General features: G+C 42.7%; 1 protein-coding gene across 1 annotated transcript in view; it reads left to right on the top strand.

Annotated features, from left to right (window-relative positions):
• GTDC1 (glycosyltransferase like domain containing 1) overlaps positions 1-11,434 on the top strand; it is a 191,852-nt gene extending 180,418 nt beyond the window's left edge. Inside the window, exon 12 of the mRNA XM_064717982.1 lies at positions 11,371-11,434. Within this exon, the coding sequence (XP_064574052.1) occupies positions 11,371-11,409 (39 nt within the window). The 3' untranslated portion in view covers positions 11,410-11,434. The remainder of the gene's footprint in view (positions 1-11,370) is intronic.
• Positions 11,435-11,703: the final 269 nt, after the last annotated feature.

The following is an 11,703-nucleotide window of genomic DNA, read 5'->3' on the forward strand; positions in this document are numbered from 1 at the left end:
CCTGTGATAATAATATTAAAAGCCTCACAGACCAGCAAAATTCATCCCCTCCTTTCCTTTCCTGGAGGGCAGAGGGAGCAAAATTCCCAGTGAATGTTTGCTGTGGGGACAGTGAGCTGGGAGACAAGAGGACCCTTCCTCCCTCGGGTCCAGAGCATCCAGCACCCAAGGGACCCCATCCTGGGTGAAGTGAGGGACCCCCAGCCATGCTCCCCAGGGACACAGTGCTCCCCTGCTCATAGGATGCTCAGGACACTGCTTGCTTGGAGGAAATGCTGCCCAATCCCCAGTGTGGGTGTCCAACACGAGATCTCCGAGCATCTCGCCCAGAGGATGATCTGACAGGGCTTTCCCAACAAAAATGGTTCCATGTGATTCTCCATCTTCCCTCCCCTGCCCTCCTGCCTCCAGTGCAGGACCCCCAACGAGTTAAAAGTGTAAGAGCTGCTCGGAAAGAGGTCAGCTAATAAATGATATAGAAATCCCAGTCCCAGATTTTCTGTTTCCAACATGCTGCGCAACTAACACTGTGACACTTTGGCAAGATGATGGAGAAAAATCCCGTGCCAGCTGACTGATGAGCACCCATCTTTTTTAATTAATTGGGTTGAGAAATGTCTTGTGTCAGTTTGAATGCAGGGGCTCTTTGGGCTGCGTTTTTCTGGATACTTATATAGATACATCTAAGTGCAGATTTGAGAGCCCAGCGTGAGGCCTCATAAATGATAAAAATATGTATATATTAGAATTATACACACACACACACATGCACATATTGGATAAATTGATACTTAAACATATATGTGTGTATATAATGTTCTGTTCTCTGTTCTGAGCGATATTTATAAATAGATTTTATATATATCTATCGCTATTATTCACAGCTCTATGTGCATGTGTATTGCAAAATCTGTTTGGCTTTTATTTCCTGATATGCTTTTTAGTTTTTAGCAGAGTAATATATCTGATTTCTCTTTAAATTAAATGAATTTATTTGTCTGCCTTCCCTTAATGGAATCAGTTTTGATATACTCTTTGTTCATGCTGTTACAGGCTTCAGTCTAAGGGCTCTTTGTATTAACTTTTTAAAGTTACATTACAAAGAGGTTTTAAGATTTCCCAACAGGCTTTTATTTAACCAGGGCTTTTGATCTCAAACCTGCTGGGGCCTAGTGAAATCCTTACCAATTCTCCAGTAACTCCTCACTATTGGAATTTGAAAAGACCCACCTGAAGGATTTAACTCGCTGTATGGCTTCAGCCATCCTTTAGATGCTTCTATTCATGCAGACAGCGAGGGGGTCGAGGGCACCCTTTGTGATCCTCCAAGTAGCCTAAGGTGCCCTTTGCATAAGTTGTACTCCTGAGGAAATAAAAATCAGGAGGACACAAACCTATATACCTTATTTCCTGCTATCTTTACTTAAAGGAGGAGCACAGGGGGTCTGCTTAACATCCTTTGCTACCTAAATACCTTTTGGACATGGGAACTCAATAAAGGAACTTTCATTGCATCCATTACCCTACTGCGGTGCATAGCAAATTAGATTTAAAAGGGTACTTTTTCCCTTACAGCTATTTCTATCATTTTCTTTAAAATTTCAATTTAGTGTCTAGTGACAGAATATTCTGTAATGTACATTAGAACTATATAACACCAATTATGCTAACTGTGAACATTATTTCAAAAGAATTAGTTATATTAAGTTATAGATAAACCGTTGGGAAAAAAAAGGTCAGGTTAGGAAAAAAAAAAGGAGCTATGTGATAATGTTTTAAAGGAGCAACATGAAGTGAATGCTCTTTTCATTTTTTAATCCTTTCATTTTGCACATAACCCACACTGAATTTTTGCAACTGGCTTGGTCTTGGTTGTTTAGGCAGGGGGGTGGCGTGTCACTGTGTTAGTTTACAGCTACAAATCGTGGTGTAAAACCTACAGCTGGGTCCTGTGGTTGTGGAGAAACATCATTTCCTCCGTTTGGGGGGGAATGGAATTGCAGAAATCCATGAAAAGTCTTTTGGCAGACACTGGTGACCAGTACACAGGAAAACAAAAAAGAAAAAAGGAAAATATGCTGGCAGACCAAGCTTGAAAGAATATAACTAAGCACATTCTTGTCACAGTTTTGGTTTTCTGTTTTCTTTCTTATGATTGTACCACACATGATATGTCTGTTACCTGCATTTTGTGTTAGCTTTCTCAGATTAATTCCTTTTTCTATTTCAGCGCTGTGTTAAAATAAAACCACTCCAGTGAGTGCAAGAGAATCTAAATGTACCTTATGTTTTCATGACTCTTATTTTCATTTGTCTATTTCCTGTTGGTTTGTGGGTTGGAGGAGTTTTGAGTTTCAAGTTGTGTTTCTGCTCCTTCTTTGTGTGAAGTTGATCTGGATGTGCATTGCACTGGAGATGTCTTTGTGTAGATGAATAAAATAAAAATTCTGCATTTTAATCCTTATTTTTCCCTGCCTTAGAGTTGGTTCAAGACTTTTGCTGGAACCGTGTGTGGTTTGGTTATTTCCATTTGTAGGGATTCCTGGCAAATCATTTGTGTTTGTTTGACGTCCTGTGGGATCAAACTGCCATGAATTTTGAATGTTCTAAAAACTGTGTAGTTTACTTCAGCTAAAACCACCTTCCACTTGAAAACATAAATCAGCGCAGTTGAAATCTAGTCAAGGTCTTTTTTTTTCTTTTTTTTTAACACTTGGGATTTGCCTCAGCTCCAGCTTGAGCTGAAGCATCTCTGTGCTGGTCCCTTGCATCCAGAAGAAAAGCTGGATGGCATTGTCATGAGCTGAGTGCCAAATTGCCAAGCAGAGGACAGTCCTGACTGTCCATCACAAGTGATGGGCCCTTGGGCAGACCCTGAAATGTGCCCTGACAAGGATTGCACCTTTTGCAGGCTCACTCATGGCGGGTTTTCCTGATTTGGGGCTTTCTTACCGTGGTCTAGAGTTCAGTGACTTCACAAAACCCATCAGGCTCCAAGTCAATGAGGGAATCACAGAATCATTTAGGTTGGCCAAGACCTCCAAGATCACCGAGTCCAATTTAGACTTTTGTTCAGGACTCTTTTAACTTTCAGCTGCAGCTCCAAGTGGAGTTACAGTAGGAGCTTTCACTTTTTCTCCAGCAGTGAAGTGAAATTGGAAGCAGATGTGAACGCTGGCATTGTCTCTGGGGGACAGATGATGTTATTTCACCAGCTTGACATCTGTTGAGACTTGATTAAACCCAAAGCGTGCTGGGCTGGTCCTGTTCTCTAGATCCTCTGAAAAGGGATTTGTCCCACCAAGTGTATTTGAGGATTCAAGCCTCCCTTACAAATGTGGAAGCCTCTGAGCTGGGGCTTCAAGTTGGGCTTTTTTTATGTTAAGAAGATGCAAACCACAGTGGAAAGGTTTATATCTTTGTGAGACTTTAATATGAGTCCGTCTTTATAGAATAGTGGGAAAGAAAGGCAAATTGAGAGGGGAAGAAGGAGCTTTTGATTGGCAAGGCCTGGTGATAATTTTGGATGGATGTCTGTGTGTGCCCACAGGAAGATGCCCTGATCCAAGACTTTTATTCTTAAAAACTTCCTGACAGCTTTGCTGGGCAATGCCATCCTTGCCCACCCCAAAAAGAGGGAAGCTGTGTTTCTCAAGCACATCTTTTCCACCGTGCTGTACCCATCCCTGTGTGTCTTGGAGGGGTATAGAAAGCCCTAATTTCCATGTGGATGGTGAGGGATGCCTTTGTGGAGGAAGCAGCCCCGGATGCTGCCTGGATGCCTGAATAGCCCCCAAGAAACCAAAGCATCCCAAGTTTTGTTCCACCAGCTCCCCCTGTGACCTTTGGTAAGCAACTTAACCTGTTGTCCTCAGGATCCCCAGTAAAATGGGAGACCTTAATACTTATCTGGTGGGATAACAGTGCTTAATACTTACCTAATTGGATGACAATACTTACCTACCTACCTCACAGGGGTGTTGTGAGGATTAATTAGCTAATGTTTGTAAAGTGCTTTGGAGATGGAAAGCGGTATATAGCAGTGCTAAGCACTGTGTCAGCACCCAGACCTTAAAATGGCTAAGGCTGCAATAAGAGTTTTTACATGTTTTTAAATAAGCCAATTCTGCAAGGCATCCGGATGCTGGGATTATTTTTAGGCAGAGATTTCTAAGAAAGTTGGGAAACAGAAGGGTATAATTATATGACCTGGAACCTTTTGTTGTTTCTTTTAGTTGACCAGCTAAACAATCTTAGGTGTTGTTTGATGAATTGTAAAAACTGCTTGTTGGAGTTTAAGACATATCAGTGTTTACTCTTGCTGATCAAACAATATTCATTGAAATAAATGTCTTTGCTACAATTTGGACAAACAAATATACTAAATGAGCCACAGGAAGTATTTATTCCTTTGTTGTTTTTTTCTATGAGCAGCTTTTTTATCAGTGTAATTCTGCTCTTGTTCCCATTAGGGTAACTGAAAGGTAACACCACTGCAGTAAATGGAATTACACCAGATACAAAAGCATTATGTGAGAGCAAAATTATATTTATATGTGGTCTGAAATGCAACTTGATTCTTGGTTTTAAAGAAAAATCAAACCAAACATTCCTAGAAATATGTATAAATGCAACTTTAACAGAAATTGTCAAGCTCTTTGTTGAATCCTGCTTGTTTCATGGCAACTCCTAAACAGATTTTGCAAAAGGAAGGTCTGGTATAGCATAGACCATATTTTCCCTTTTGCGGGAGGAAACTTTGCAAGATTTTTGCTTTTAAATATTTTATTTGGTTCCTAATGTGGGCTCTCGGTCCAAGAAAGCAACTTTATAGTTATCAAAGCACCCATTTGTATATTTTTTTTGTTAGAGCATTTCTTCAGATCTTTTCCTCCCAAGTGTTAAAGAGAATTCCCACAAATTCCTAAAATCTGTTAAAATACAGAACAGAGTGCTCACATTGGTATGTTGTATGTCCCTGGTAAAGAGCCTGTGCATTTTTATCCTGGGTATGCAGAAGAAATTGGATCTGCTGCTGGGCTAAGCACCAGGATTTGGTTGGCTCTAGGACCAATTCTTACATTTCTGCATCGTGCAAACGTAGGAATTGATAACACTTGAAATAAAGCCTACCCCAAAGCCTTTCGTGTGGATATCAGGTTATTTGAAAATGTAATGGAGACCATTCACCATAACCAAGGGTGAGTGAAGGAAAATGGCACCACAGGGCTCAGAGCAGCCAAGAGGAAAGCTCAGCCCAACCCCAAGCACATTATTGGTGTCCCAGCTGCCAGAACAACCAAGGAGAATTTGGGGGAAGCGGGCCAGGAAGCCAGGTGTGGTTGTTGGGAAGGATATCTCCCAGATTAACTGGTGTTTGGCCCTTCAGCTGCCATGAGAGCCCTCAGGTGCTGAATCCAGCTTTGGAGCACAGGAGAAGGTGAAGGGAAGGATGACTGACACTGTCACTGTCGAGTTCCTCAAGCCTGTGCTTATATAATGCATGCATGTGAATGTAATAGCTGTGGAGCACTCTGCACTTGGTGTTCCTGAGGAGGAGATGAGGAGACTTTGTGTTTGGGGGGAATCATTTGTATCCAGGCAGCCAAATTTGCAGACTTGGAAGCTGGGAAATTTGGTTGAAGAACAATACTTTGCTAACCCCTCAGTGCCCATCATTAGCATTTCCCAGAACAGGAACTCTTGCCAAAATGGAGAGGATTGCCGTAGCCAGTGCCTGGAGCTAAGAGGGTGAAATGCAGACAGGGAGGGAAAAGGTGGGGAAAGAGGGGGTTGCAATGAGGCATCAAACAATGGAAAAAAAAATAAAAATCTGAAATTCTATCTCTGCTCCCAGTGACTTTGGGCAAACCATATAAGCATGATGTAAAATGGGATAAAAGACCATTTCTACTGCACTTTGGGAGTGATTAGAGACAGTGCAGTGCCCAGGTGCCACCATGATGGAGACAGACACAGACAGGCAGAGCAGCTCCCAGTGGGCTTCGCTCTGCATCATGTGCTGGGAGAGCACTTCTGCAATCTCTTTAGCCTCAGGAGACCTAAAGATGTAGCAGTGGATAGTTTTGTGTATCTGGATTTAATCTTCTCTCAACTCCATCTAATGGTGTAATGCATATTTCCAGCATATTCACCAGTCTGGCAGCACTCCTTTGGAAAAGAGATGTTCTGGGGGGAAAGCACAGCCCAAAGTCCTCCTTCCTGAGCAGACTGTGCTTGCTGCACCAGCAATGAGTGATGAGTAAATCAGCCAGTAACACCTGAAATTGCTTCAGTGAAGTCTACCAGAACTTGTATTCCAAAGGTTTCTTTCCTACTCTAATAACTGCTTAATAAATAACAATTTCTGTTAAAAAGAAAAAAGAAAAAGTAGTGGTCATACAAATAAGGCAGTGCTACTGAACAGGAGAGCCCCAAGGGGACACATGATACCTGATCACTGAGGCTGCCTCTGGCAAAGAATCACAGAATCATAAAATCATAGAAAGGTTTGAGTTGGAAGGGAACTTAGAGATCATCTGGTTCCAGCCACATCTGGGCCTTGATTCTTTCTATATTTAAAAAGCTCAGTGGTCCCTTCCTCACCTTTGTCCAAGGATTTCTGCTCTTCCCTGGGAGCAGCGCTGATGTTCCATGGTGCATGACCACCCTGGGGAGCCAAACTGGCCAAACTCCAGCCAAACCTGGAAATTGTATCTCCAAATGGCCCCTGGAGGTGTTAGCTCCAGCCTAGAGAAAGGATGTAGGGTGTGGGATAAGGAATATTGGGAAAGGTGGAGGCATAGCAGCCTCAGAGGGGTCTGGATAAGACATCAAGAAGACACCCAAAGAAAATACCTTACTGCTTTTAATCATTGCTGGTGCTGTAGGTGGTCAGATACAAAAGATTAAAAAAGAGGACAAGAAAGGGCTGTCTCAAATTAAGCATTTATTTAGAGATGGCCTAAATTGAGCAAAGGACAGGATGTGCAGGACGCTGAAGTCTGTGGCAGACCGGAACCCTCTTGTTTCTGCCTCAGCCTCATCTTCATCACTGCAATGAAAAGTATTTGTGCTCTGCTCAGCGTGTGTGGATTTCTGCAGCCCTCAATGGGATTGCAGGGAGAATCAAAGTGAAGAGTCCTCTTTAGGTCCTCAAGAAATAGAGCTTTCTGCTGGTTAACCATTACTTTGCATTTTCCCTTCCTTACAAAACGACTGAGGTTAAACATTAAGCGCCTGCAGTGAAGGACACCTGTATTTGCTGGTCCCATTATGCAGCTCTACTGAAAAGGCTTTACAGCTGTCTAAATTAGCATAATTAAATCCACATCAATTAAAAAACCTCCATCATCTCTTTCCCCTTCAGATGCAGATAGTCGCATTTGTCTAAGGTGCTAAGTGACAAAGGAACTTTTTAACAGTGGAAGCCCGAGCTGAAAGGAAGAGTAATACGGGTTGTATATTGGCCCAAGGTTCACCTTAACACCAGTGGAAGTGATTAGTGGGTGCTGCTCTGCCTAAAGAGGTAGAGCTGCCTTTTGCATGACAATGATGCCAGGACCCAGAGCCAGGCATTAGAGATGTGCATTTTACAACAGGCTTGGCTTCTATTGCTCCTTTATACCCCATTAATGGGGGGAAACAAAGCCTGGCATGATTTGGCCAATTTCCCCCACCCTACTTTCTTCCTTTTTTTATTTTTTTTTGGTTTTTTTTTTTTCGGTTGGTTGTTATGTTTTAGGGTTTTGTGTTGTTGTGTGTGGGGAAGCCCCAGTGACCCCAGGATAGCAGCAAAGGCTGCGCTGTGTGATGCGAGCGAAGAGAATTCCTCCAGATGAAAACTGACATGGGGTTCAGGGGTTAATTTCTGGAACAGGCGCATTTGCATACAAATGAAAAATGATGGAATTTCTGTTCTCCTAAATTTTCAATGTCATCAGCATCAAACAGCAGTCAGTGCTCCCTTGCTGTTTGAAGAATATTCATTACTTCAGAAGAAGGGGCACCTTGTTTGGTATTAATCTCCTCTTCAGGTCAATGACTTAATTTGCTAAACTCCATCTGAAGTGCCACTCACTTTTAGATTTCTCTGCTATTCTTTGTTATTTTTCATAACATGTTCTTAATACTTTTTTTATTTGTAATGGGATACGCGTCCCCAGCAAATGCGAGCAGGAGGAAGGACTGCCTTTATTTATTTATTTAATTTCACCCAGAGAACTCAGCACCCCTCTGTATCATTTGTAACACGTTTTGGTGTCTGCTCGCCTTAAAATTCATGGGGGTTTTAGCAGAAAGAAAATAACTTTGTGGACTCAGATGGGAAAACAAACATTTTTTCCTTCAAAACTGACATTTAAATGGACATCTGGTGCCTTGTGCAGCAAGGTTATGGGGTGTCATGCCTCTAACAAAAGGTAACAAGCGGCTAAGTGATTAATCCCCCAAAGAAAATCACAATATTCTTTTAGTTCCTGCCTCTGGAAATTCTCATCTGAAACCGCAGTGTCTGAAGACGCACTCGAGGAAACTTTTGTGCTAGCTCTGATTTCCCCATTGTCCTCCCCGTGTCTGCCAGGGGCCTGAGGAAGGATCCCATTTCCCTCCATTTCTGCCCTTCATGGTTATAATTCTTGTCCCTGAATAGGATTATTCAGGGGATCTTTAGATCTTGGGGGTCTCTCTGGGGAGTTGGCCCAGGGCTCTCAGGTGCCCATTCCCACCCTGTGCCCTGAGTGCTCCTGGCTGAGGGTCCCAGGGGAGGGTGGATGTCCCTGTGGGATGTGCAAGGGCTTAAACTCATGTGCAAGGGCTTAAAATACCCCTCAAAGTCGGGATTTGCCCCATAACCCTTTGTTTTCATATGTCCGGGGCTTTCTGAACTTTCCAGTCAGGCTTATTCTTGATTCTGAAAATAATGGGGGTTTTTGTTTGTTTGTTTTTTAATTATTAATCAGATCTGATTTTTTTGGCATGAGCACTTATGGAAATGAAGCAATTGCACTGTCTGTTCTTCTGTCTGTCGCCCCTACTAACTTTTGAACCTCTTTGCCAATATCTCTCCAGTTTGTTAACAGGCTACAGAGCTCAAAGGTGTGAAGTGCTTTCCAGTTTTATTTTTTTTCCTTTCATATCTAACACTGAAATGGTAGCATTTACTGTTGGAAATAGTGCGGACAGCTAAGCTTTTCTCTTTTTTTTTTCTTTTTTTTTTTTTTTTGTGAATTGCAAAGGGGAAAAGAGGTGATCTGAGGATTAATTCCCTGTGTGTCTCTATGAAGGCTGTTAGCAATTAACCAACTTGCTCCGGATGCCTCCAAGTCCAGCTGGGTGAGGTTCAAGATCCTTGGCAAAAAAACATATCAAACACCAAACTATGTACGCATAGTATATACAAACAACTTGCATGCAATTGCCTCTTGCTGCCTTCTCTTCATGTAACCGTACTTTAAACTGAGAATTTTGTGGTTTTTCCATATTTATGGAGCGTGTCACTCAGTGGGGCTGTAGTCCTGAGCAGGACCTTGAGCACTGGAAAAATAAAAATAAACAGGGGCTGATGGGGGGGAGTTGCATTCCTACCTGGAGCATTAAGTTAAGAGTGTCTAAGGGCCTTGATCCTCAGCCCCAGCCAAGCTGGATTTAGCATAGGTCATATTAAGGTGGGGCAAAGGGGGCTTTGTGTCATTTTTAGATCCCCTTATCCCAGGCTGTGGAGCCCTGGTGTGATGGATGTGCCGGGAGGTTGGGATGGCAGAAGGGCTGGTGCAGCTGGCCCAGCGCCATCCAGAGATCCTCTCCATCCACCAAGGGCAGCTCGGGGGTGATGGGATAAGCCAGCTTTGCAAAGGCAGCTGCTCTGGGAGCCCGGATCTGCCTCGTTATCCACAGAGAATGTCCTCGGCACACAAAACTTTCTCTGTGGGAAGGCTGGGGTGTGGGAATGGAGCCCGCGCTGACACGGCTGTGATGAGCGGGGAGATGCTCCCCTCCAGTGCAGCTTGTTGCTGTCGGAAGAGCAAGTCAAGGAATTGTCAGATAAAGCCGAGAGAATCGGTGAAAATCAGCGACATCCAAAATTCAGGGCCAAAGACTTACAACTGCCCCTGTCTTGTGCTGTGAAATCCTTCTGCCAGGGGGGCTGGATTCCTCCCGATTCCCTTACGTGACAAAACACAGGCAGAAAAGTGACTCTCACGAATGCCTTTGTGGTGGAAGGCTCAGGATTCTATCTGAGGAGCTGATTCTCAGTCACATCTGTCTGTCTTGTTGTATGAATATTGATAATGAAGTCAGAAAGAGAGACTTGTCATCCCAAGTGCAGCAGACTCTGGCACTTGCCTGCTCGGGAGGAGGCGGCTCGGCTGCTCCGCTGCTGTCGGTGATGTCGGTTTGTTGAAATAATATGTCTCTGCCAGCTGAGAATCTGGCCTTGAAATGAGAAAAGTTGAGATTCCCATTGTTGAATTAGTTTGGCCACATTAAAAATACGTTGCTCTAGAAATGTGTATATGAATATGCTAATGTTTATTTTGCTAAATGTGCTTGCCAGGATGTGCCATGTGGCTGAGTTAGTGTTACTTTAAGAATCCTAATTTTTTGCCTTTTCAGACTTTGGATCTTTTAAACTTGTAAACACAGCATTTTGTTGGCAAAAGCCTCTGTGATTTTATGCATACAGCTGACTTTTATCTTCACTTTTTACATCACCTTAATACTGAGAGAGAGAAAGCACTCATCTGTTTATGATAAGTTTATCAGAAATACTCCAAAGTTTTCCATGACTAAGATATTATATTGTTACAGTGGCTTGCTACAGGGTAATTTCTAGACAACAAACAGAATATTTCAAAGCCCAGATGTCCTGTTTAGACAAGGGGGTTTATATTGATTAGGATCTGCTTTCACCTAACATCGTGTAGTAAATATCACAAAGACGTAATTAGAAAATTTGGTACAATATTTAGTCCTAGTCCCTGTGTGCCAGAATTGTTTGACTACTGAGAAACTGGAGCTTGTTTGCATCCCAGTGTGTTGTGAAATGCAAACTTCAAAGAAAATATTATATCTCCCAACTCCAGCTCGTGAGAGTCTTGGAAGTATAATACAGAAAGGCTTAACAATCCCTGCTGAGGAAAGGGCAATTTGACACTGAAACTACTGTTAAAGCACCGTTGACACTCTGGTGGGCAAAAAGTGCTTATTAGAGGAGTCTAGTTACAGTCTCAGGAGCCAGGCAGAGAAAACGCACCCGAGTCATTGTGAAAATTGGCAAGTTGCACCAAATAGATGTGTTTTGTGTATGTGTCTGTGCTATTTTTTTTCTCCCCCTCCTTAACTACACGTATCTCCATGTTTGCTTCGTAGGCTTTCCATAAGATTGGGGCCCTTGCGGTATTCAAATAAAATATTTAGATTTGCAAAACTTCTGGAAGCCAGATTTTAAGGGAAAAAAGAAGTTTTTTGTCAGATTGTCAATGTCTGAATTTCATCACAATCTGTTCAGCTGTTTGTTGCAGGCAGGCGTAAAACATAGTGGGTAAGTGTGTGTTTGTACTTCTTATACATATTGAAAGAGGGCTGCCTAATCCCCTTGATGAGGAAAGCTCTGTAAATTATATACATCTGCAGGCACTGTGCATGGGTAGTACAGAAGCAGAGAGGCAGATCAGCAGTTTGAGGGAGCAAATAAGAGTTCTC

Source organism: Zonotrichia leucophrys, chromosome 7 (genome assembly GCF_028769735.1).
Source record: "Zonotrichia leucophrys gambelii isolate GWCS_2022_RI chromosome 7, RI_Zleu_2.0, whole genome shotgun sequence".
NCBI classification, from domain to species: Eukaryota; Metazoa; Chordata; class Aves; order Passeriformes; family Passerellidae; genus Zonotrichia; species Zonotrichia leucophrys.